General features: G+C 37.7%; 2 protein-coding genes across 3 annotated transcripts in view; both read right to left on the bottom strand.

Annotated features, from left to right (window-relative positions):
- Positions 1–6,213, bottom strand: part of stat1.L (signal transducer and activator of transcription 1 L homeolog) — a 47,319-nt gene extending 41,106 nt beyond the window's left edge. The window contains exons 1-3 of one of the 2 annotated variants that reach the window (XM_018234168.2): positions 6,069–6,213; positions 3,192–3,328; positions 1,223–1,367 (exon numbers count right to left, since the gene is read on the bottom strand). In XM_018234168.2, the coding sequence (XP_018089657.1) occupies positions 1,223–1,367; positions 3,192–3,319 (273 nt within the window). In that variant the 5' untranslated portion in view covers positions 3,320–3,328; positions 6,069–6,213. 2 annotated transcript variants of the gene reach the window in all.
- Positions 6,214–11,352: 5,139 nt separating this feature from the next.
- stat4.L (signal transducer and activator of transcription 4 L homeolog) overlaps positions 11,353–27,542 on the bottom strand; it is a 62,864-nt gene continuing 46,674 nt past the window's right edge. The window contains exons 19-24 of the mRNA XM_018236240.2: positions 26,338–26,432; positions 21,993–22,129; positions 20,354–20,545; positions 18,857–18,923; positions 15,084–15,192; positions 11,353–11,522 (exon numbers count right to left, since the gene is read on the bottom strand). Coding sequence (XP_018091729.1) covers positions 11,475–11,522; positions 15,084–15,192; positions 18,857–18,923; positions 20,354–20,545; positions 21,993–22,129; positions 26,338–26,432 — 648 coding nt within the window. The 3' untranslated portion in view covers positions 11,353–11,474. The remainder of the gene's footprint in view (positions 11,523–15,083; positions 15,193–18,856; positions 18,924–20,353; positions 20,546–21,992; positions 22,130–26,337; positions 26,433–27,542) is intronic.

The following is a 27,542-nucleotide window of genomic DNA, read 5'->3' on the forward strand; positions in this document are numbered from 1 at the left end:
CCCCTCTGTTTTAGTCTACTTTTCAATTCTTTGGCTTGCTCTTTGAATAATTCCAAAGTTGAACAGTTACTTTTAATCGTAGGAATTCCCTTGTTGGGACAGATTTTTTAACTGGATGGAGATGGAAGCTAGAAATGGTTAGGAGGGAGTTGGTGGTTGTGGTTTTTCTGAAATTCTTGGTGACTTGGCAACCCTCTATAGTTAATTCTATTTGGAGATCTAGGAAGGAGACTGAAGTGTTGGATATGCCCATAGTTAATTTGATGTTCAAATCATTGTTATTCATTTTGGTGACAAATTCCAAAGCCTCCTCCTCAGTATCTTGCCAAATTATCAGTATATCATCGGTTCAACAAGGTCCTTATCATAGATATGTTCAAGCTTATCCAAATGTCACCTGACCAAACGGACTAGTAGAGTATATAGTATATAAATTGCTTATACATTGTCAAGAGAAAATAGTTCATATTGACACATTCATGTTTCTGTTTTCTATCCTCCCTCAAGGTTGCAGTCCCGCTGCTGCTACTGCCCCTAGATTCTGCAAATTAGATTCTAAGTGGAAACCCCATCTGCAGCTCTCAGAAGTGAAAGCTCACTGTAATGGCTGCTTCAAGACTGCTTGCAACAAAATGAGCATTGCATGGCACCAACACACCCACTAAAACTCATTCTTTGGTTTTGATTCTTACTGCTGTATAATGTGTAATTCCTACCCTGTATATCATCGTTTTCAATTCAAATTGCTTGTAATGCATTATTCACATGGAACACCACAATCATTCTTACATTCGGTTACACTCGCTGTGCTGCCTTTAACTTATTGAAGTTTCAAAAGCACAGTCCTGCACCCATGTGAAGCAAAAGATGATATTTATAAAAGATTATATTGTTCTGTGTGGTCTAATACAGTTTGCATATGTGCTTGGTTCTCTATGCACTCCACTACAAAACCTAATTCATCTCCTTTTTCATTACATGGTATAATTAAACATTTTACACATCCATTCAGCTTTACACAAGTTCAGACAATTTATATAATTCTGATGGCTAGTAATCTTATTATAGGAATATATACTGATCCATATATACTGTATGCTGACCCCTACAAATCTTGAATACATCAGCAATGTACAGAATGGAAAGGTAACGAGTGCTTGATCTGACAAAATTACCAAAGAATTACCTTGTAATGATAAAGCACTATTAAAAATATATATACCTGAAGGTTGCGCTTGCTTTTCCTAATGTTGTGCTGCAACAAAAAGTTGTTTTCCAAGGAAAATCTGCTATACTGATCATCCAGCTGAGACAGGAGCCCATGAAACAATATTGTGGCTACGGAGACGTTGTTTGCAGCATGTTCCCTATAATATATGATATTTTTGTTAATGAATGATAGTTATACTGCTAAAAGCTCATACCAACAATACAAAAGCGTTAAAGGGGTTGTTCTCCATTCCGTGCAATTGTTTTCAGATTGTTCAGCAAAAATAAAGACTTTTTTCAAGTACTTTACATTTTTAACCGTTTTTCCAAAATCTAAGTTTAAAGTTTAATGTTCCTGTCTCTGGTGTTTCAGTCTGGCAGTGCAGTAATTCAGGTGCAGAACTGTAACAAGTTTGCAACATTTAGTTGATACATTTCTCAGCAGCATCTCTGAAGTATTAGCAACTATTGTATCAATTCTTACAGCTGCCTGTAATGAAACCCAGAGATTCAACTCAGCAGGGACAAAGATAAGAAATGTAACAACTAAATGTATCAATTTAGAACAGTTACAGAGTCAGCGACCCCCCCCCCGAGCTGCTTTAGAAGGTAAACACTTCAATATCAGAAAAATGGTCACACGTTGAAAATAGAAAGTAACTGGAAAAGTGTCTTTATTTCTGATGATCTATCTGAAACCAACTGAATTGAGATTCCTAGCACCTAGGCATTAATATTGTTGCCTTTGTGCGTGTGTGTGTAAAAATAGTGTGAAAGCTGAACTCCCTTAGAGCTGGGTGCCCACAACCAAAGAAATAGCACTTTGAGAAATATATTTGGAGTGCGGACCACCTTCATTATTTGTGGGTTATTTATCAAAGGCTGAATTTTAGAGTTATGTGAGCTTTTTAAAACCTCGAATGAACTTGCCACTTCAATGGTTTCTTATTTAAGAATGGAAAATTTAATTCCAATGGAAAAAACTCAAAAGCGAGTTTGGGGTTAACAACCAGAAAACTTGAATTAATTTGGTTTTCCATGGGAAAAAAACTCAAATCATTTGAATTGATCGAGTTTTCGAATGAAAAACTCCAGAAAAAAAAAACCTTGACCATTATGGAGGCTATTAACATCTTCAAATGGTTCAAGGGACCTCTGCCATTGACTTCTCCATGATCTTGACAGGTTTCAGATGATGTATTTTCGAATTTGAGCTTTTTATGCCGGTGGTGAGTGACGTCATAATGCGGTGTGCGAAATTCAAATGTATTTAAAGGGCTTGTGCCAGTAATCATTGCACATTGTTAGGTCTAACTCGTTAGTATCTGGGTGTGATTTGTCTTTTATATATTCTATTTTTATCCTGCCTGCCTGACTATTCTGAACTCTGCCGATAAGACACTTGCCTGCCTGACTATTCTGAACTCTACCGATATTGACCTTGCCTGCCTGACTATTCTCTGAACACTGCCTGTACCGACCACTGCCTGTCTGACCCTGCTTGAACTCCGCCTGTACCGTCCCCGGCCTGCCTGACCATGCTTTTCATGTGCTCCTTGAACTGTTGCCTTCCGTCCAAAACCTTGGAAACGAATGTGCCCCTTTGCTCATTCAGAACACTTGCTTTGCTGCTCTCAAGTTAAGACCTGGCAGCACCCGAGTAGCTGAGGGCTCTTCCTGAGGCCAAAGGTGGCTGCTACAGGTGGAAGATTAAGCCAAGACCAGGGAGCTTAGCACTGTTCTGAATTTAGGGAGCCATATGTGACAATAATTATTGGAAGCAAAACCAGCCTATTGGGTTTATTTAATGTTTACATGATTTTCTAGTAGGCTTAAGGTATGAAGATCCAAATTACAGAAAGATCCATTATTCGGAAAACCCCAGGTCCCATACCTGTATGTATAGTTATTTATTATATTAACAGGCCTAATTTTTCTTAAAAGGACTATGATTAAGAGTCTCTGAATGCTGTCACACATACCAGTCTTGATTTTCCAACCACTGGGCCAAATACTGCCTTATTTCCATGGGAAAGCTGTCATCATACAATTGGTGAACTTGCTCCAGGAATTTGGTGTCAATTTGCTGCAGATCGTACCACTGTGCCATCCTGGAAACCTACAAAAGTGATGCCATTATTAAATTGAGTATATACAGTATTAAGTATGCCTCTAAATCTATGTATTGAATTCTACTCTGAATCCTATAATAGACAATAGGGTTAGCTTTTGCCTGCAAAGCGGTCACAAGACATTACATTTTTTAGCAGGCCTTAAAGGACAAGGAACGTTTTTTAGTAAAAATTGCTAACATCAGTTACTGTAATTTACGCTGTAGCAAGATAGCATTCTATTAGCCTTTTTTGCTGGCTTTGTAATAATTTTTCTCCCTTTTATTTTTGACTCCGTACAATGTTCTACTTTTGTAGCCAGGAATGTATATTTTGGTGTATTTTCTTTGAAAAAGAACAATATTTTGAGGTTATTGTCAAGCATTTGTAGACATTGCCATAGTTATATATGCACCCAGTAAAAGCCCATGCATGTGTGGGTGCACGTGTTTTTTTTTTTTTAATGCACCCAACAGTGGTTTAACTTCCTTTGTCCTTTAACATTGTTCAGATTGTTAAAGCTACATAAGGAATGTGGCTCATACAATGTGCAGATGTATACAATGTATGTGTAGATAGTATAGATAGTATAGATATTTATACTGCTGCTTTACCATCTGCCATTTACAGCAGATTCAGTAAGCAATGACTAACTTATAACAAAAAATATACATGGGACAAACCTCTGTAAAATATGAAGCTACATTAAACCAACAATTGCCACAAATGAGAACTAATCCAGTATAATATAAACAGTGTAACTATTCCATTATTAGTGAATTAATAATGCATTAACAGTGGAAAAGGATGACTTTTTTTGGAAAGGATACCAATAGAAAACTTTCCCAACCTTAAAATATACATTATATAGTTTATAATGTACCCGCTATTATAATTATAAGTGAACCTGTGAAAATACAAGGCCGAAGGCAAAGAAGTAGAGACCAGAGCTAAGAGATGAGACTGAAATAAGGGATACATTTATACGTCACTAGTAGTGATGGGTGAATCTGACCCGTTTCACGGTGCCGAAATGCATTGAAGTCTATGGCTGACAAAACATTTTTAACGTATGAAAATTCTTTTTTGACTCGCGACAATTTTTTTCACCCACTGGAGTCTACAGGCATCATTTTCGCACAGAAACTTGGGTAAAATTTCACTCATTACTAGCCACCAGCACATTAATTAAATATAGAGAAATGCTGCACAGATTTTTTTAGAGAGTGAATTGTACAAAGTAGGGTTGCTTGGCTAAGTAGTGGCTGTGCAGATTTGTAGCTAAACGAATCTGGTTCTGTCTGGGATCCGTGACACTGGCACTTAACAGTACATGACAGCTTTTTCGAGAGAGCTCACAAGCGAAAGTAAATAAAAAGAGGGACTTAAAGGGCACTTGTCACCTGAAATTGTCTCCCCCACCAGAGTTACGGTCTAACAGAGCCTACAATCCGCTTGGGGGAAACAATAGTTTTTGGGGAAAAAAAATGCTCATTAGGTGCACGCATCTAATGTAGGCACATTGGATGCTCCTCACAATTTAACGTCAAGCGCATGTGCATAACGAGTTGTGGCAATCGTTCATTATGCTCGTGTGTGCCTCAACATGGTCACCCACACTGTGAGCTCCCTATAATATTGTTTAGCCAAACCGAAGTGCAGGTTCTATTAGCCGCCAGACAATTTCAGGTGGCAGGTGCCCTTGAACACTGGCTGCAGTACACGGAGCATATAGTCAAGCAAAGGCAGAAGGATACACAGATGGCTTTAATTAGAAAATACCAACCAGGTTTAACAAAGGCTACTGTACAACTAAAAACATGTGATGAATAGACCTATGCAAAAACTAAGCAGGCTTAAAGGGGTGGTTCACCTTCAGGTTACCTATTAGTATGTTATAGAATGGTGAATTCTTAGCAGCGTTTCATTTTTTATATAGTTTTGTAATTATTTGCCTTCTTCTGGCTCTTCCCAGGTTTCAAATGAGGGTCGCTGACCCCATCTAAGAACAAATGCTCTGTAAGGCTACACGTTTATTGTTATTGCTCCTTTTTATTACTCCTATTTCTATTCAAGTTCTCTCCTGTTCATCTTCCAGTCCCTTATTTAAATCAATGCATAGTTGCTAGGCTAATTTAAACAAAAGGCTAAATAGTTAAACAGCTCAAAAACGGCAAATACTAAAAAATGAAAACCATTGCAAATTGTCTCAGAATATCACTACATCTACATCATACTAAAATTTAACTCAAAGGTGAACAACCCCTTTAGCTGAAGCATAGAAGTGTAGTTCGGAGACTACAGAAAAGGCTAAACGAATGCCCAGATGGGCACAAATGCCATAGCCAAGTCATGTTTAATCTGGGCTGCAGTATAGTGGCATATATAAGCATTATTACCAAAAACTGAGATGGACATTGTTATGACTAAGCAGGTCATTGTATTTAATGGAATATACAGCAGAGACAGTAGAATACAGACATAAGCAGAACAGCACCAATATAAATACTAAATATGAAGCAGTTTAGAATGGACTGCACTATTTGTTTATGTTTGTGTGTATAAGTAACAGTGTGAGAGGTATACACTAAGGCCACTCAGGCAGGGCTGCAGTACAACATTGATAGTGCCTATATAATACACACAGCACAGCAGCCAGAGGGATGCCCAGGTGGCCAAGTCAGCAGCAAAAATAAATGGCATTAGGATTAGCTGCACGGGGCAGTATAGTGAATCTTTTCAACATACCTGACACAGTCCTGGGAAATGACTTACTGAAAGCGAAGTAAAACGTCTCAACACTCTTCCGCAACAAAACCGAAAGTACACAGCGCTCTGAGCTCTACTTACTTCCTAGTAAGCGAGCAATCCCCGCCCATATGCCTTGCCTTCAGCCAATCAGAAGAGTGTTTATCTGGCTGTTACTTCCAGTTAATCGCCTCCCTCTGCGGTGATCTGCATATTCTAAAGGGCACCTAGACGTCTATTATGTGTTCCTTGGCTCTAACTAACCAGCCTAAAGACGGTAACTAGCTTGTGCAGCTTGTGCAGATATATAGATAGATAGATAGATAGATAGATAGATAGATAGATAGATATTATTTTTAATGTAATATAATATATTTTTAAAGACCTTTTATATGTATACACACACATATACAGTAGATAAAGCTGTGTTTTTCTGAAATCAGCTGACAGTTAACCGGACCTAAAACAGGGCTGTTTTTAGGTCCGGTGCTGCCCAGACCTCAGTCTGCCCATTCTCTCAGTAATCAGTAGGTGTACAGGCAGTCCAGCTGTCCTGGACATGCACCAATTGCAACAGAACCAAATATCCTCTCAGCATATTAGTAATAGCATAATAGTGAGAACTGTGAAGTGGATGGTTTTTTAGCAAATGAGAAAATACAGGGTTACTGAAATTGGCTCTTAGTACAAAGTCGATCCAGTGACTTGTCCTACTGCCATCAACTAGGGATCAACTAGCAGTTTAATATGGAAAAAAAAGGTTTAAGGTTTTAATGGAGGTGTCTTTTTTCAGCCTAAGTTACTATGATGCAGCCAGTACATGTTGCATTGGCAGATTAGGAAGTGAAGAGGAGCCACATCTACATCATTTCTGCTGTTTCAGTTGTGTTTGCAGGATCGGAGCAATATAAACGTAGCAGTACTGTGTGTGGCCCCTCATGTGCTCTCCATCCTTTGGCCTGTGGGACATTCAGTTAGATAGTGTACCAGGCCTGTATATGATTATCTTTAGACTGCCTTATACTAACCAAAAAAACTAAATGTAAACTTTTAGATAACATAGCTATAGCACAAGAAGGCATAAAGTCAAATCCTAACCTGCAACAATCAGAGTAAACAACAAGCAAACACAAGTACTGTTCAGCACAGAACAAAAAAATACGAAATTTCTCAAAAAATAACAAAACATAAAGAAAAATATTTTGCAATGAAATAAGTGTTTAGAATATTTGAATAACTGTTTTCACTGTGAGCATAAACAAGTACTCAACAGCACCGTGGCAGATTAACAAGATGTGGGGCCCCTAGGCTACACAGGACCCCTTTCTAGACTACTGCAGGGTCTGGATGCATGTAGATCCAGGAATGCATGTACCTAAGCTCTCCACACTGGGTTGGGTTTTGCGCCCCTTTGACGTCACTGGATCTACATACATATGGGCACATGTATACACCTTGCCTACCTTTACTCTCATCAGGTGCACCTGCCAGCACAAATAAAAATATTAAAATCAAACAAGATTGAAATAATGGGCCCCTGATCACACTGGGCTCTTAGGCTATAGCGCAGGGGAGCATGTGCATGAATCCGCTCCTGGCAATGCGTAATAAAAAAAAAGAGCAATAAAATAACCAAAAAATGCAACAAAACAACTCATAAGCAATAGAGATGTTTAAGTCATAAATCAAGGTGAAAATGTTGCCTTAAGGTGGCCATACACCATAAGATCCGCTCGTTTGGCAAGGTCGCCAAACGAGCGGATCTTAACCCGATATGCCCACTAACGGCCGGGCGATATCGAAAGAATCCGAACGTTTGGTCCTGGGGCCGAACGATCGGATTACAATACTACGAATGGGCTCCAATGGGTTGCAGGACGGCATCAACGTCCTGGATCGTACAAAAAAATCAAACTTGACCGATCGATATCTGGCCGATTTTTGGCCTCATATCGATTGGGAGGATCTATCGGGAGCCCCCACAAATGGGCAGATAAGATGCTGAATCGGTATAAAGGACCGATATCGGCAGCTTTAATCTGGCCGTGTATGGCCACCTTAAGGTAGCAGCCTTCAACAGACACAATGATTCAAATTCTTCATAAGTGGTGTAACAACTCGATGCCGGTTACGCCTCTGGGGTGTGCCTTTATTCTACCTCACATTTTTTAACACATTATAACTTGCTCTTATATATACTCATGTTAGTTGTTTACTTCTGTGAACATTTTTATATAATTCTGATGCTCAGTGGCGTAACTATGCAGGATGTGCACTCTGGCCCCCTACCCACCCCCATACGCAGGGGCGTAACTAGAGACGAAGCAGACCCTGCGGCTGCAGGGGGGCCCAGGAGGCCCAGGAGGCTCTAATTCATATACAATTTCAATAAACATTGATGATACAGGACGATCTCTGGATATGTTGGGGGCCCCTAAAATTAGGACCAGCCATCATTTTTACCAGCCAGGTGGCAACCCTACCTAAAATGAATTTGCTGAGGGGCTCAGTAATATCTAGTTACTACACTGCCCATACCAATTGCCCGCAGGTATGCTGCCGGCACACATGTCCAAAATCTCTCCTGCCCTTCTCCTGCGTTAAAACTTAATTTTCCTCAAGAAGGTTTGGGCCTGGGTGCAATCGCCACAGTAGTTAAGCCACTACTGCAGCTGGAGTTTCAGTTTAATAGTAACTTCACACAATCTACTTTCACTTTTCGATTTCCTCCAAATGCTTTGCCTTCTGCAGTTTTCCCAGAAATCACATGCTTCAAGCTGTTCTCTCAACCGGCCTCCCTCCCTCCACCACATATGCAGCTGTTTTACACACTCAGCACTGAAGATTTCATTACTATTACTCATGAGAAAATACGGCTTAAGATGGCCAAAAGATCCAATTATTATCGTGAGATCACGATTATCTCGAAATGATCGTTTAAATGTACGATGTGTCCATCAACTAAAAAGACCATTTCAGACGATATTGCCAGCAAAACTGAAGGGTAGCTGCCTGCTTGGCCCTGCAGACAAAGATAGATTGCACTGGGACCGATAAAGATTTTTAAACCTGGGCGATCAATTTTCTGACAGATGTCGGCCGAAAAATCGTAAGATGTATGATAGTTCGATTGCCACTAACCACACGATAATTTCGAAGGATTGGTCGGACTTCGCTAAAATCGGTCGTTCGGCAAGAAAAATCTTTGCGTATATGGGGAGCTTTAGAATGCAAGACAATGAATCATATACAAATGAAAAGAGTGCTTTTTAATGAAAAAAACCTAATGAAGAAAACCAATTATTTTTTCCTTGTGGTATACATAAAATCTACAGTGCAAATTAATATGTGTGAGCATCCCAGAAAGCATGATAACATTTAAAGAACAGCTTGATATGTTTTAACTAAGATTTTTAAAATCTGAAGGAAAGGACACACTTTTAGTGAACAGTGATTTTCTGAAACTATTTGCAACTATTTTGGTATAGATTAATATGTATGTATGCTTTTATGTATATACTGTAGCAGTGCTTGTGCTAAATACCACATCCTTTTTACAAATGTTGGCAGGTTATGGAAAGTTTGAACACATTTCTGGGGATTTTAGGGTTTAGGTTGTCTGTGTTATAACAGTTTTGCTAATGAATTTAATTTGCCCTTTAAGCTGCAAGTTTCCCTAAGAGACCTGATTATCTTAAATTGTTACAATTGCTTATTTTCTTTTCTTAAATTGTTTGTAATGTACCTAAGGGCATCTGATATATATATATCATATATATATATATATATATATATATATATATATATATATATATATATATATATATATATATATATATATATATATATTTATATATCTGTCACAAATAAGGCATGCACTCACAGGTGAAAAAAGGTGAAAAAATGGTGTTTATTCAGCAAAAAACTGCAAAAGTGCTAACATTTTAACTAGCCCTAGGCTAGCCAAAACATTAGCAGTTTTTTGCTGAATAAACACCATTTTTTCACCTTGGATAAGACCTGTGAGTGCATGCCTTATTTGGGACAGTTATCTTATTGTTTGCATTTTGCACCCAGGCACACTTAACCTTTATACCTGCGTGCCGGCTTGAGTATATATGTATGTGTATATAGAAGTTCACAAAGTACCTGCACTCCTTCCTTATTAGCCAAAGGTGGGTGCTTGGTCAGTCAGAGTATACAATGTTCAAAATGGACCAGCACACCAAATCTTCAATCAGAAAAAGGTTCATTTCAACATCACTCACGTGTCCAACGTTTTGGCCCACATTAGGGTCTTTATCAAGGATCCTTGATAAACAATAAAACACTTTAGTCACTTCTAAAATGAGTGTGCTGATCCATTACTACTGCATATTATGAACATTGATCGTGCACCTCTGCTCTACTGGAGATCGAGTGCACCCAAAGCATTTTTATATATATATATATATATATATATATATATATATATATATATATATATATATATATATATATATATATGTATTTATTCGGTCTCTGCTGAGGCAGCCCCCCCCCCTTTGCTGCCTATGCATAGTTATATAGTTAATTTGGGCTGAAAAACGACAGTCTATCAAATTTAACACTTCCAAATTACACCTTAAAGAAAGAACAAGGGAGGAAGAAGATGGCTTGTTTGCAAGTACCCTGCGCTGGTGCAGTGTTCTGCTAACAGGAGCACTGATCCTGGGTATCAGGTAAGTCATTACAATCCTTGCAGGGTACCCTAACATTAGGCATCCCCCATGGATTGGACCTTTCCTTCTCCTTCAAGGTACTATCCCGACACCCACGGAGGTGGTATAGTTCTACAAATAATGTAGACTATATGAAGAAGTCACATACATTAATTGACACAAAAGTCTTTTCTTCTCCCCAGTAGGATCTCTATATTTTTCCTTTCCTCTCCTGCTTCATTTGCATATAATTAATACAACTGTCTAGCAAGATTAAGCCAAATGGACCAATTCAATTCATATGAAGCAGGAGAGGAAAGACATATGCAGTAGTGCTTCAGCCCCACACTTTCTCATTTGGCTTTCTGCATGTCACACAGGCAGAGCTGTCGGTGACCCCATGCTTGAGAGGAGAACAAAAAAAAACATAGAAGTCTGTGATACAGAGTGTGTTGTGTGGTTTGTATCTTAAAAAAGGCTTATTATAAATTATAATGATGATTTAGAACAATGTTTTCCAAATTTGGATAGATGTCCATCTTTTATATTTAGCTGCCACTCAAACATAAAGGAAAAACACGTGATTTTCATTGGTATCATTATTTTTATGCATATACATTTTCGGTTTGGAATACACATATTTATACGTTGCGATGATACACGTGTTTGCTTTTGCTACAAGCTGATCTGGACAATGCAACATCATTCATTCTGAGACCCTTGCAGTAAACTCAGTGTTCTCTCCAAGTACAGCCTAGAAAAAACACACAGTTGCAATAAAATTAGAAACTTTAAGATTTTTCCCCAAAGGAAAAATAATTGATATAACTTTAGCCTGATGATCACAGTTTGCAGAAGTACAGTTAAAAAAAAAACATGCATTAATATATTAACCCCTAAAATGTAACAAAAGGCACCATGTTTGCAGTAACCCATAGAAACCAAAACAGATGACTTGTAAATGCTATCTGCTGATGCTGGTTGCTGAAGATGAGTCATCTTGCAGAGAACGTTGCACTTTTTATTACATAACCCCATATTTGCTTTATTTGCAAACTCTATGCTTAAATGGATCTGAACAACTTACACACAACAGCCCTACAATTGGTCAGGGTAAATTATTTGTAAAAGCAATACAGAAATGTTATGTTTTAAAATAAATCCAGAATGCTTGGGACCTGGAGTTTCTGGATAACAGATCTTTCCGTAATTTGGCTCTTCATACATATTGTCCACTAGAAAATCATGTAACAATTAAATAAATCCAATAGTCCTGTTTTGCTTCCAGTAAGGATTCATTATATCTTTGTTGCAATACGTTAGCACTCTATAAATACATCTTAATAATAATCAAGTACAAGCCACTGGTTTATTGTTCAGAGAAAAAGGACATAGTTTTTAAAAATTTTGCTTATTTGGATATGGTAGATGGCCTTTCTTTAATTCAGAACTTTCTGGATAATGGGTTTCCAGATAACAGATCCCTACCTGTACAATAATTGTAGGCTCAATACAGTACTAATGTTCAACACCATATAAAAAAGGAACACATTGTAGATTATTGTCCATTAAAAGGACATTTTCACATTTAAATGAGCTTTGAATATAATGTAGAGAGATATTCTAAGACTGTTAGCAATTGCATTTCTTTTTTAATATATCCTATTCCTGTATATGTTTTATCTCTTTGCTAAAGGAAAGATCCCCTTTTGTGGTAAAAAAAAACTCTCAACTGTAAATATGTGGTGTACACCAGGACAAGGATTTTGGGTGATGCCCTCACTGCCCTCTGCTCTTGACTCAGGAACTGATTTGCTTTGGGACTAAAAGAAATGTGGGTCAGAGCTTCAAAAACAGAAGAGCAATGCCTTAATTGCAGTGTAGTTTCACCTTTCTGTTGACTCCGATGCATTGTGGTGAGATTTTGGGAGTTTTTTGGGGAAGCAAAATGTTTCACTAGTCACTATATTTAAGTTTTTCTTATGCTGCATACAGTATGTATGTTTTGATTGCCTGTGTATCAATGTGTTAGTTTCTGTTCTATATTTGCTTGCATGTGTTAGTGTGCCTTTGTTTATGTGCTGATCTTTGTTGATGTGCTGATTTCTGAACTGCCACTCCTCTTTCCTGCAGTTACTTCTCTCATCTGTGTGCTGGGGACTTTTGGTGCTTCTGCATAGCCAAATAACCCACTGTGCCTACTCTACAGTAATATGGAAATAAAAAGCTTCCATCACTCCTACCCACTCACAGTTCCTCAGTTCCTATTTTAATGTTTCCTCATGATTCATCATTCTTCCTTATGTGCCCTGTGCATACCTCCCAACTGTCCCTTTTTCGGAGAGACAGTCCCTCTTTTGACAGCTCAACCCGCAGTCCCTCATTTGTACTGGAAAGTCCCTCTTTTCTCTGCACTGAACAGCCAGAAAAAGAAACAAAGTTTCTCACTTAATTGGCTTTTAGCAGAGAGCCCAGAACAGCTAACAGGTGCAAATAAGATACTTTGTAACAATTTTGAGACACAAAAAACACTGTTTAGATAAGGAGAAATATTTTCAAACTTTCATAATCTGCCAAATTTTGTAAAACAAACATGGTAATTAGGGGGTGTGGCCACAGAAAGGGGTGTGGTCAAAAAATTGCTGCGCTACATGCGGAAAAAAAATTTTTCTCCCTCTTTTTACTTCCAAAATGTTGGGAGGTATGCCTGTGTGTGTTGTCTATCTTGCTTTTATAGAAAGGACTTCAGCCTCATGTGCCACTGCAGTTCAATTAAAGTACATTTTAAGGGTTGCTATAAATAGCTAGTCATTTATAAGAGATTCTGGCAGACACGCACTAATGATCAAATACAAATATATTAACTAGGGGTTGATACACAAAGCTATTGTAATGTGATAAACAGTGTTGAAGCATTACTAAGCACTACTCATGACATTATTTTATATATATATATATTGTTCACTGGAAATCTCTTGACAAAGATCCCTGTGGGGGATCGAAACGTCGAGCACAATAAATCTTTCTATTTTTGCACCATGAAGAAAAACCTGTGAGTGTCGCTATTCTTGGCTTCTATATATATATATATATACTATGAATTAGTTATAGGTAGCCTGTTTGGGTTAATGTGCAAGTCTTGTTTCTCTCTCTGTGCAGTAACAACTACCAGCATTGCCAAAGAATTAACAATAACATGTCAGGCCCAAGCCTTTTATTAAAAGCTTGATAAAGGGTATGAACTAAAATGTGTTGTGCATCTATTACATTTTTTTGCAGTAACCAGTAAAACTGGTGATATTTTCTTCCCTACCTTACTATTGCTACCTCTGATCCACCATATATCTATCATACTCTCCTAGGAGTATAAATTTCAAGTAATATACAATATATGCCTTACCTTAAAGCTGTTTGCAACTACGAGTATGTCCAACCCTGCAATTGCATGACCCATCTACACACTATAACAATTTTATAGGCTACACAGTAACATTGTTTGCACATTAAAGGAATTCTGTCATGTTTTTATTGTGTAGGTTTTTATTTCAAAAGTACACTGTTTACACTGCAAATAATTCACTGTGTCATATAAAATTTCATTCCTGACCCAAAAATGCATTTTTTTGTTGTTGTAATATTAGTGTGTAGGCGCCATCTCAGGTCATTTTGCCTGGTCATGTGCTTTCAGAAAGAGCAGGTGCTGCACCATAGAACTGCTTTCTGGCAGGCTATTGTTTCTCCTGCTCAATGTAACTGACATAGTTGTAGAGGGACATGGATTTTTACTATTGAGGGCTGTTCTTATATCTACCAGGGAGCTGTTATCTGGTTACCTTCCCATTGTTCTGCTGATGGGCTGCTGAGGAGGGGGGGAAGGGAGGAGGGTGATATCACTCCAACTTGCAGCACAGCAGTAAAGAGTGACTAAAGTTTATCAGAGCACAAGTCACATGACTGAGAGCACCTGGGAAACTGACAATATGTCTAGCCCCATGTCAGATTTCAAAATGTAACATAAAAAAACAGTTTGCTCTTTTGAAAAATGGATTTCAGTGCAGAAGTCTACTGGAGCAGCAGTATTAACTGATGCATTTGGAAAAAACATGTTTTCCCTTGACAGTATCCTTTTAAAGAAAGGCTCAGTAATGCAAGAAGCAATAGTTACCATCTTAGTACATTTCTCTTTGTTGTGTATTAACCACAAATGTACATGTAATGATAAACCATAATACATTTAAATGTACATTTTTTTAAAAAAGATAAAGTTCATAACAAAAAATAATCTTGTTTAAAAGGTCACTGTGGGAGAACTTACATCATTTTCAATTTCAGAATATGTCAACTGCTCTCGCAAAGCAGCAAATATGCTTGGAGACATGGGAAGATCCATAGGAGACGAAGGAGATGAAGAACCATTGGACGGGCTATCAGCAGATAATGAGAATTGTTAGAACATTTATACATGGGGGAAACAGAGCTTTTAAAGTACTATGTGATGTAACTGAAACTAAAAATCTTTCTTGGCTTCCTGAAAAAAATTGTATGGATAATTTAAGGGGAACTCCACAAAAATATAACTTAAGCTTTTTGAAAAGTAAACATAATTTCAAGCAACTTTACAATATACATCATTTAAAAAATACGCAGACTTTTCATGATTTTTAATGGTTTCTGACAGTTCCCTAAACCCAGCCCCCTGCACTCCTGCTGATCTCTCTGACTACTTTGCTGAGCTGGCTGACTACTGCTACTTTGTATCAACAGCCAGCTGTCCTCAGCCTTCATCCTCCAAACCCCACAATTCCCTGCACACATGATTTCAATAAGGAAATGAACATCATAGTGCAATGCATTGTGGGTTATGTAGTTCCTGCATGCTGTCTGTAAACTGTGGAGTAGTTGTTACAATTTGTAGCATCAGTGTTTTTGTCCCTACTTCCCTGCCAGGATTTCAAATGATGCAGAAAGAGAAGAACTGTTAAACAGTTGTATTTCAGCATAAAAATTGCATTTATTCATACTTTTTGAAGAAACAGGTAACTGTGATGGATATATTAGGGGTTTCTTTGTTATGTGGGCCTCTGTATCAAATTTTGGTTTGGAAGCCGGAATTCCCCTTTAACATTAACCATATATGTTTGCTTGCTGTCCAATTTAAAAAAGAAATCAGCAGTCTACTGCTTAGACCAGTAATTCAACATCAAATTAGGGGACATCAGATGAATAGCTTATTTAAAATATTAACAGCATTAGGTTGCTTTTTTGTTGACACTAGTGATCAGAGGATGGTTGCTGCACTTACACGGTGCAATAACCCTCATGACAGAAGTACACAGTAATATTATTACATAGTTTGTTCGAAAAAAAATCCGCCCATCAAGTTCAATTCATTAATGCTTTTCGTGCTAGAGAACTTCTCTTTAATCTGTAGTTTGCAGCACTTGCTGCTTTTGATCCATTTCTCTGTCCCAGGCAAAAAACAATGGAGGGAAGAAGTGGTTTGTGGACCACCCCAGGGGCCACTGACAACAGAATTAATTTCATAATTAAACACATACATGTACTAAGTAGAAAGAGTGACAAATGGTAAGAGGAGCATGTATAGATAGCGATAATGAGAAGTGTGGTAGACCTCTAACATATGATGACAAAATATTTGGAGAGAGGTTACCCCTAACAATTGGTAAAAGCCATGGAATGGGCTCTGAAATTAGAAGTCAGGACTGTAAAAACAAAAAGACCAAAGGAATATGGGTTATATTAAGCAATATTGTGAAAACAGTAATAGTTTTTTTTAGCAAGTTGCCAAGATATCCTAAGAACCAAAAGCTAAACTCCCCCCCACTACAGTCTTTATTAAATTTAGCCGCTAGAATTCTCCTCCGTTCATCCAAGAGAGAGAACAGGATCCTTTGCTGCTGAAGTCCTTATCGTGACTTATTTGTATTTATTGTAATGACCCCTGGTTGTTTTATGAATTAACCGTTCTGCTGCATAGTGCTGCACACACAAGTATGCTATATAAATAAAAAGTCTCATACATACATACACATACATAAGTAATGTTTAAATCCTTCAGAGCCTGTGGATAAATATGAGAAAAGTCAGGTTTAGTACTTTCTCGGTACCCCAAAGGGTTATAATGCACAGGCTGTGTTAACTGCAACTGCCTAATACTGGGCACACAAGTAAATAATATGTCAGACATAGAATGTCTGTATAATATATTTGGTAGTTATGGTGGTATATGGGGGTCATTTATTAAGGTTCGAGTTGTGTTTTTCACAATGAGTTTTCAAGTCGATTTTTTGGTCAATACTCATATTTTTGGGTTAAAAAAACATTTTGTTATACATCAATTGGGAGTCCACATCTGATCTCCATCTAATTAAGCCCAAGGGACTCGCCCCAGTTCTCAGGCAATCGTATTCAAAAATTCCTTTATCCAAAGATAACTGTCCCAAGGCTTTTCTCAGTAAAAATTCTTTCTTTATTTAAATTAGCATTAAAAATTCAGATACAAACTCACCCCACCAGGTGGGCCTGGTGGGGTGAGTTTGTATCTGAATTTTTAATGCTAATTTAATTTTTCAAGATTTATTATACCCCGATCCTGGAAATAGCTTGAATCCGAAAATGCACCATCTAAAACCTGTCAAGGTCATGTAGAAGTCAAAAGCAGAGGTCCCTTGAACCATTTGAAGATGTTACTAGCTTGCATGATGCTTGAATTTTTTTCAGAGGGTTTTGCCAAAAACTCTAATAATTATTTTCCCACGGAAAACACGATTAATTCACAGAGTCGAGTTTTTTCCATTCGAGTTTTTTTCATAAATAAGATACCATTCGAGTTGTGAGTTTATTTGACTTCATTTGAGGTATAAAAAAAATTTTGGCCTTTGATAAATAACCCCCAAAATGTCCTTGCAACCTAATAATTAAATAAAAGGATTCGCATGCATAGGTCTAGCAGCAGAGGTGTACATGACTCAAACTGCATGCACAGAAAATCGATCCAACTGCGCCGACATGCCAGTCTCATTCAGAAGATTTCCGAAGAGACGATGACACCCATAAACTCTGATGCCTTAATCTGCACGAGGGGTAAGTAAATCGATAGGGGCATTTGCCCGGGGTAACACTTAGGCTGGGGTAGGGGTTTTTTATGTTTAGGGTTGAATTCTCCTTTAAGTAAGTAAGTTGACCTCACAACACCATAAGGTAGAGTCCTGCGTGGCTCCATTTTTTGGAACCCGTAGCCGACCCGTACCCGCAACCTGCAACCCGCATTCTTACCCGCTTGGACCCACTACCCGACCCCCAATACCTTATACCCGCGACACGCTGACCATCAAGAATCCGGAAGTGACATCATAGGAAGTAGGCGTGATCAGAAAAAAAGGAGTAAAACAGGAAGTGCTGTCATTGTTAACCCGAAGTGATATCATCGGAAGTGGGCATGATCAGAAAAAAGGATTAAAAATTGCTATTAAGAAGACCCGCGGCCCTACCCACACCCGGAACTTCTACCCGCAACCCGCAGGGTACCACAGGTTTTTGTCGGTAACCCGCGGATACCCGACCCGCTGCAGGACTCTACCATAAGATAAGTAAGTTTTTCTTTGGTGAGCTCTAATCTCACATTTTGATAAATCTGCTCCATAATATAATATGTATTATATTTTGTGACCAAATAGTAGTGCTACTCACACAGACACAGCCAAATGTGGTCGCAGAGATATTTCACAAAAACATTAGGAGGCAGATTTATCAAAATGTGAGATTAGAGATCACCACAAAAACTTCACCCACTTTTTATTCATCCTGATGGGATTGTTAGAATCATATTTATCAAATAACTCTGACTTTCACCCACTGATACTAAGAATACTCTTCTAAAAATTCCGTAGGATTGAATAGAAAGTGGGTGAGTTGTTCTGTGGTGAGCTCTAATCTCACATTTTGATAATTATGCCCCTGCTGTTGCTGTCCCTGATTAAGACGGCAGTGGATGGAACCATGAGCTAATATTAAAATCAATTTCATTGCAAGTTCACAATCATTTGCCACTTAGTATCATTTACTTACAGTTTAGACATGGGAATAAAGACTGATGGAACATAACCTTTAACTCCATTTTCTGTTGGTTGAGAAACTAAGAGGGGGAAAAAGATTAATGATAAAGCACATCCTTATACAAATAAAAATGATTTATTCTGATTAAAATCACAATTGCCCCAGGAACTTATTACAGCAACAGAACTTGGTAACCTGGAGAAGGTGTGCAAGAGCAATACGGGGAGCAAGAGAATGCCCCTTTGCATTAGTTTCCTAAACTCTTGTGCTCCTCGTGTGCACTAAGTGCTGGATATGAAGCCCCATGCGGCTCATGATACCATGCGCATCTGAATGATGTGCAAGGTAAGTTAAAAGGTGCCCATGACTCAGGATATGCCCATCAAGCAGGATATGGTACTTAAATGATTAAACAAAATGAATGTGAACAAGGGCCCTGGTTTGATGGAATACACTCTAGGGTACTTCAAGGTCTTAGTTTAGCTTTAGTCAGGGAACTTTTTAGAAGTTTTGGGCAAGTGTGAACCAAACTCGTAATGTTGTTACTCCCCACTTTCTGTTACTCCTTGTATATGATCACCTGCGTCACACCGACCCCTTTGATGAAATCCACGTATTAGTGATGCACAGAATTCACTATTTTAATCTGAGCCTTAATTTGCATATTCAAATTAGGGCCATGGAGGGCCAAAGAAAACCGTTCGCTGCGCATGTGGTTAATTATTTTTTTTACTTCCTCAGGTGATTTTAAGGATTTGGATTTGGTTTGGCCAATATTTGGCTGAATACGAATCCTGCTGACAGGCAGAATCCTGGATTTGATGCATCACTAGCATGTATATAAATAGAGATAGCCCACTGGGTCGGGTTCAGGTTGGGTGTATATTCTCTGCCTCTGTTTTATCTTATCTTTTATTTTTCCTCTCTCATTCCTCTCACTCTTTTACTTCTTCCTTCTATTCTTCCTACTCATACTCTCCTCTTCACTTTCCTGTCTGCTCTGTGGTTTTTTCTACTCTATTTGTCACTCACTTTGAATACTAGACATTTTGTAGCAGCGACCAAATCATCTATTTCTCACTGAGAGTCACTTTCCACTAGCTGCACTACCTTGCCCTGGCCTCCAACTACATGTGATTTTGGCAGTTGTTTTAGCTAATACAGGGAGTCCTCCAGTTACATACACCCGACTTACATACAACTCATATAAAACAGAGGCTATTTCAGTAACATACTATGGTTTGCTTGACTTTTATTCGCATTTAGCTTTAAAAAACACCTGCCCCAATCTACTGCAGAGCACAGAAAGGTAATAACAAATATTATGTTAAGACAAACATCTATCTTGTTGCATTTAATAAGTAAATGTATATGATTCAACATACATACAAATTCAGCCTAAGGACAAACCTACAGACCCTATCTTATCTGTAACCCAGGGATTTATCAATATTACTTATGCAGTCTTGAATATTTTATGCTATTTCTGCAATGCGGATTAAGGCTTACCTTCATTTTGATGACTATTGTAATGTTTTCCAAATGCTTTATCTTTAGGAATGTCTGGGTACAGATAGATCAGGGGGTTTTCAGGAGCATTTTCTGCTTCTATAACCTTGTATGTACGAAGTATGTCAGGAAAAGGAAGAGCGTTCAATCGACCTTTATTGTATGGTTCTACAGAGTGGAACCTCACTTCACCTGTTTTGAAGAATTTTAAAATCAGTTTGGTAGTATATAAAGCAGGTAACATTACTTTGTAATGAACAGAAGGTATCTGCTGAATGGTAGATATGTATATATTTTTGCAAAAATAAATATATATAATGACATATTATATATATATATATATATATATATCTATATATATATATATATATATATATATATATATATATATATATATATATATATATATATATATATCTCAAAAGGTAAAGACTGTAATTATGCAATTCTTCATTATTCTACATTTCGGTCCTAAACCAGGACTTTCATTTTATATATATATATATATATATATATATATATATATATATATATATATATATATATCCATTAATCAATACTCCAACAAGTAGGAGAGGGTACATAGCAACTAATTTCCATGAATTGGGTGACATAAAATAAAATGAATCACTGTAATCCCCTCAGTGCTTACTTGCTACTAGGGTAAGATTCTGATAGGAGTCCCCAAGCTCATATACAGTCAGTCATGCCTTCAAAATACCCCCATGCATAAAGTGTCTTAAAAATAAAAACTCTGAGCAGTTTTACAAGTTATTAAATAAAGGTCACTAAGCAGTAAAAACTCCAGAAATAAAAAGGTGGAAACACTAAACCTAGAGCATAATTTATAAAGAGGTACAATTATGCTTTCATCCCTCGTCTTAATACCCTATTTTATTCCACAGAGCTTTAGTAGAGACTGTCCACAAAAATCCCCAAATCCTTCTCAATTAAAGGGAGAAAAACTGTAATTACATTATATACATTATATACATGATTTAAAGATTCTTCTGAAACCTAGCAGCTATAGAAAGTAGGCAGCAGCCATGTGAGTTACATGGTTAGATGTTGCCACTTTGAAGAGAGATTTGACTAAATTGTAGAATTGGCTAATAAGGCTCAGCATTAATAAATGCAAGGTTACACACTTCAGTAGAAATAATAAATAATGTAAATTCAGTAGTGAAAAAAGCCCATACACTAAATTGTAGTGTGTTGTGCTATCTTAAATGAGAAGGATTGCTTTGTACATAACAGGCTGAGAAACTCTACTGGCTACTACAGCAAATTAATTAAGATCTTGTATAAAACGAGGCATTCATTTGAGGAAATAAGTCATAATTTTGCTTATGTATAGAACCTGGCAAGGTCTCAATGGGAAAATGAAGAATTAAATTATGAGGAACAACTATCAAGGTTAGACTTTTCCTTTCTGCATAGTTTCTATGAAAAATGTAACCTCAGCCTCTGCTGCAGTGCCACTGACACCCAAAATATACCAGATAGAAGACCAGACATTTGGAAACTGGTATAGGCAAATCTGAAGATATGGATCATTACTGTTGTAGGATTACTGAACCTCCTCCTGGACAATATAGCTAGCTTTCAATATACTTTGAAACTCTGGTATGATACTTGCCAGTGTCTGACCGATCCATCCAAGTAAATGTAATGCTTCCTAGGTGACTTTCACTAAACCGCAGGAGAAAGGTTCCAGGCATCTTATCCTTTAGAAGGGCTCGTTCCTTTTCCTTACTTACAAATCCCATGATACATCTATAAAATTGAAAAACATATGTCTGCTTATCACTCAATCACTGAAAAAAAATTTATGTAAAAAAAGATTTTTTTACTACTTACTCAAGTATCATGTTTATGACTTTACAGTGGTTATAACTACCCACTAAATGGGTACTTTTAAAAAGGTGACCAGTAAATGCAACCTGCTGATTGGTTGCTATAGGTTACTGATCCTGGGCAAATTTAGTGCCTTTTATTACATAACCCCATTAACTCCTTAAATTAAGTTGTATACATTAAATAGTAAAAATCCCATTTAATTCCATTTTAACATTATCAATGAGGAAAAGTCCTGGGTGGTGTGGTATATAATTTTTATATGAGGTGCTATACCATAGATTCATGGACATAATGTAAGGTATTCACATGCCCCAGGCTATATACATAGCACTGCCGTAAAAACAAAAATGAGTTTATGGTTTAAACTCTAACATAAAAACAAAAACACACATACTGGGACAGCAAAAATGAGGTGGCTGTGTAGCAGCTGCGGCTGCTGGTAAATAAATTGGTCAGAGCTTAGTTGAGTGAATAGGGTTGAAGGTAATGGATTTGATAATAATGCAGCATCTTCTCAGCATTTCTGCATCACTGAAAATGTGTAATGAATGACAGTGTCTACTTTCTTCCTCTTTCTTTCTGTCTGGGGGAAGTCTGTTGGGTAACAATTAATTACGCAGACACAGATGGCCCCAAAAATTAGTAGACCCTGGCCAAATACTCTTTTTGCCCCATAAAGCGTCCCTACCCATGGGTGCAGATGCATTTGTGTCTTACCTAATCCTAATAAACTATTAGCCCTATTCCAGTCTGACCCATTAAGTCCCTGTATAGTCACAGAATAGTGCTCCCATTGCAACTAGCAATGTATATTGCAGTTAGTACCTAACTGGGGCAGTGGACCTCCTTCTGGGAGAATTTAGTCACAGAGCGAAAGAGAAGTATCACTAAAATTTAATACAACCTTTATCACACTGAAATAAGAAACATATATATAGGAATATAGGAATACAGAAATATATATAGGAAACTGCTGGGAGCCGGCACAACACATCAATAATTATAATGTGCCTGGGTGCAATATAGTAGTATGGGGGCACACGCCGTGACTACAGCTCGGTAAGCGAGTCTCCAACCCTGTAGTCAGAACAAACCATCCAGAACCGCTCTGGCTGCGGTCATGCAAATGCGGAGCAAACTAGGTTGAATGGACGGCATGGACACACAGGGCACGGGGAAACCAAACTTGGTAAAACGAAGAAACTTTATTGTTCAACTTAAAACACACCATGTGCGCAGGCAGGGGAACAGCTTTACGCATTTCGTGACCATGTGTCACTTCATCAGAAGCTAAAGCGCCCCCTGGTTAATTCAGTCAATAAATAGCTATACAATAAATAATTATAAAGAGTTAATAAATGCAATGATATATCATAATCTGGATGGCAGAGTTCAAATGGATATATTCCAAAAAGAGGAATTAAAGTTAAACCAAAATCATTGTGTTCATAATGTATATAAGAGCTAACTAGAACTCATACACCAAGGACTGTATAGAAGAATCTATACAAAAACGTATAATATAGGAAATAAGAAATATTTATAAAGGATAATGTCCCAATACTTAAACAAGGAAATAAGGAAATATTACAATTGGTAACAATTGAGCTCTATCATCCTAATCAGGACCCAGTGAAGCAGTTCAACTCCCACTCCCTGTTCAAACCCTTTGGTGTTATAGTGTCCAATGTGTATATCCAAAAGACCTCTCTTCTCACTTACGAGACCTCAACATAGCCCTTGCGGGCATTGGCAACAACCCTATCAATTATTTGAAAGGATATACACAGATCACTGCCATGGCAATCCAAGTGTTTTGCTACAGCGGAGCGGGTATCTCCTCTAGACCACAATTCAAATGTTCGGATATTCGTTTTCTAGCCGGCCTGATTGTCTTACCTCCATATTTCGACCCACATATACATGTGATCATATAAATAAAAGAGTTGGTGCCACAATTAGCATAAAAATGTATTTTGTGGCGTCTAAAGTTACCACTGTCAGTAAATTCTTTTGAAGGTCTCTTATACCTACACGAACCACACAGAGACTGTTCTCCGGTAACTGGGAACCCAGAGTCCGTCCTTTCTTATATGTAAAGCTTGGTTGTGAAGGCAAAACTTTTTTCAAATGAGGGTCCTGTGTTAGTACTTTCCAATATCTATTAACAGTTTTAAGGATAAAAGGGGTATCCTTGGAGTAGGTAGTAATTATACGGGGAAATTTAGTGTTGGCAGCCCCATTACTCTCCCTAGAACGTATCCGTCTACCCCTATTATTCTTAGTGCTCAATAGATCATCACGGCTCGTGCCGACAGCCCTATCATATGCTGATTTTATATCATATAAAGAGTACCCGCGTTCTGTAAAACGATCCCAAAGAGCCATAGCTTGGGTGTTAAAAGACTCCCATGTTGTACATAGTCTCCGCAAAAATTGGCTTACTGGTACGCTCCGTTAAGTACTTGACGGATGGCAGCTACTGGCATGAAGTAAAGTATTGAGGGTAATCGGTTTGCGGTAAAGGTCGGTAATGATATTATTATTATTATCCACTGAGAAATTGATATCTAAAAATGATAATTCATGGGGATTTATATCACTAGTGAACCAATTTGTCTCATTTAGGTAATCAATAAATGATTTAATGGTAGTAATCTCCCTATCCCAAATCAAAATAAAATCGTCAATATAGCGATAGTAACAAATAATCTGAGACCGAAATGGGTTCTTGTCATCGCAAATGAATATTCTTTCCCACAGTCCCATGAAAAGGTTGGCATACGAGGGCGCGAACCTAGCACCCATCGCAGCTCCCCTTTTCTGGAGGTAAAATACCCCATTGAATGTAAAATAATTTGAATTCAATAAAAATTCAAGGGACTGTATAAGAAATTCATTTTGGATATCCACATATAAATTAGTGTGATGCAACCAATGTTTAATGGCTGATAACCCCCGATCATGTGTGATTGTGGAATAAAGCGAACTGACGTCAAGGGAAACCCAAGTGTATGAGGATTTCCATATAATGGATTGAAGTTTGTTAATGCAATCAGTGCTGTCTCAGAGAGCAATGAGATAGCTGTCCAAAAATAGGCATGCACTCACAGGTCTTCGGCAAAAAGAAAATGGTGTTCATTCAGCAAAAAAAAAAAACTGCTAAAGTTTTGGCTAGCACTCTAGCCTTTCTCAAAGTGCATTACACAAACAAAAACCAACCATTTAAACACAAAGTGGCGGGAAAGGGAGGGTCATGACGTCATTATTCGTCAGTGTGGGTAAGTGTAAAGTTACATCAGAGGAAAAAAAATATAACGTTAAATTATAACAGGGGAAGCAGGAAAGAAATAAAGACAGTAATATATACAAAACATCCAATAGACTTAGTGTGGCAGTGAAAACATTAAAAAGATAACATTGTAGTGATATAATCAAAACTAATACTGTATATCATATGGTTTATCCACTTTTTAAAATGGACACATTGTTGCTAGTAGTAGTGAGTTACGGAGATGGTCTTCCTCCGTCTCGGTATACAACATAATAAACTATAATTATAGTTCGAAACACTATACTCGTTAAGTACAAGTAAGCTATAGAGAGCGCAGTCATGCGCAGCCTGGAGAGCCGGGAGCGCAGGGTATTTAACAAAGCATCCGTAAAAGTAGTTTCCCGAAGGGCCAACTGCGTTGTCATGCACCAGTATCGTCTGCACATGCGTGTGTGGGGCGTGTTCTGACGATTTTGATCATATTGGCAGTACATAGCCTGGTCCAAGCTTATATCTTTTTTAAGTTTATAACTGGAGTTGACTCACTTTTTGACTGAAGAGATGGAGGTCTATAACATACTCCTACAATTAACTTACCTTAGTTTCAAAATGTGTGAATAGGTCTACCAATATGGCTTAACAGCAAATTAAACCCACTATATCTTCTCTTTATATATGGTCTTCAAATCATATTTAACATAAGCTTCAATCCTTCTGTGTACTCTATGCTTGAAAAATATGGTATAGCCTTCAATATTTGCTGACAGTCACTGAGGTCAATTTTCAAAACCTTGTTTTATTAGGACCGATTAATAAAAAAAATGAGCGTAATTTGTATTCAGTAACTCACCCATCAATCCAAATTGCTAGAAGATGTTTCTTGATCAGCTCTAAAATGCCTTCAATCCATACCCAAAATGAAAAAGTCTTTCCTGGAAAATGCTCCTAACATAAACAATATTGTCAAAAAGTGATGAGTACGTATTATTTATTTATTTCCTGATATTTATTATATAATAATAAAAATACAAATGTTATATAATGCTGGAATCCTAGGCAGAAAGATCACATGGTGAGTCTTTTCCTTAATTGACCACTGTGTGATATCAGACTGACCCCAAACAATGATCAGAACAATGATCATTCATGGTATGATGTGCTCCTTGCATGATGTGATCCATAGCCAGACAAACCCCAATTAGATATTATACATGCTAATAGGCTGCCATTGTAATGAAGAATGGCTGAATGAAAGTCAGAAAGCAATATTGGCCTGTGTAAGGTTTAATCATCAAAAATATGTGCTTCATATAGAGTATCAGTTATTTAAAAATGTTGATGGGACCCAAACCAATTTTAGTATTAAACGCAGTGAGTCAGTAGGAATATAGAAAACACAGGAGGTCCAATCGTCTTTATTTAAAACAATCTTTGCTTGAAAGGCTACTTATAGGAATTTAGACATATGACATTTTACATTGAACAGTTCTACGCATTTCTCATGGTATGGGAAGAAGAGCCCACAATTCACATGCATAAATGTCTCACACAATTAACTTGTTGTGCTTAAATGACAATGTGCATGTCAGTAACCAATGTGTAAATAATAATGCTCATTAAACAATGGGCATATCGCTTTCAGGATCAATTCCTTACCCTCAACCCAACCCTGGTCTCTCTAAACCTAGTGGAAACATTTAATCTGCCCATCCCCAGAAAACTTTTGTCTGGTATCTATAGGAACGTGCTAGAGGCATACATTAAGGGTTAGTTCACACGAGGAGATTCGTGGGGAAATTTTGTCACCTGGCGACTAATCGCCTCGTCTGCCTTGTCTTCGAGGCAACTTCGTGCGACTATGGAAAACGCATTGCTGCGTGTGCTTTAGCACAGGCAACTTTTCATTATAGCCTATGGGAAAACACGCTGTGGCAGTTCTGGGAGATTGACGCTCAGAAGACGAGGTGATTAGTCGCCAGGCGACAAAATCTCCCCGAATCTCCTTGTGTGAACTAACCCTAAAAGCCATGTGAGCGTGCCTACCAATTATGGACA

This window comes from Xenopus laevis, chromosome 9_10L (assembly GCF_017654675.1).
Source record: "Xenopus laevis strain J_2021 chromosome 9_10L, Xenopus_laevis_v10.1, whole genome shotgun sequence".
Taxonomy (NCBI): Eukaryota; Metazoa; Chordata; class Amphibia; order Anura; family Pipidae; genus Xenopus; species Xenopus laevis.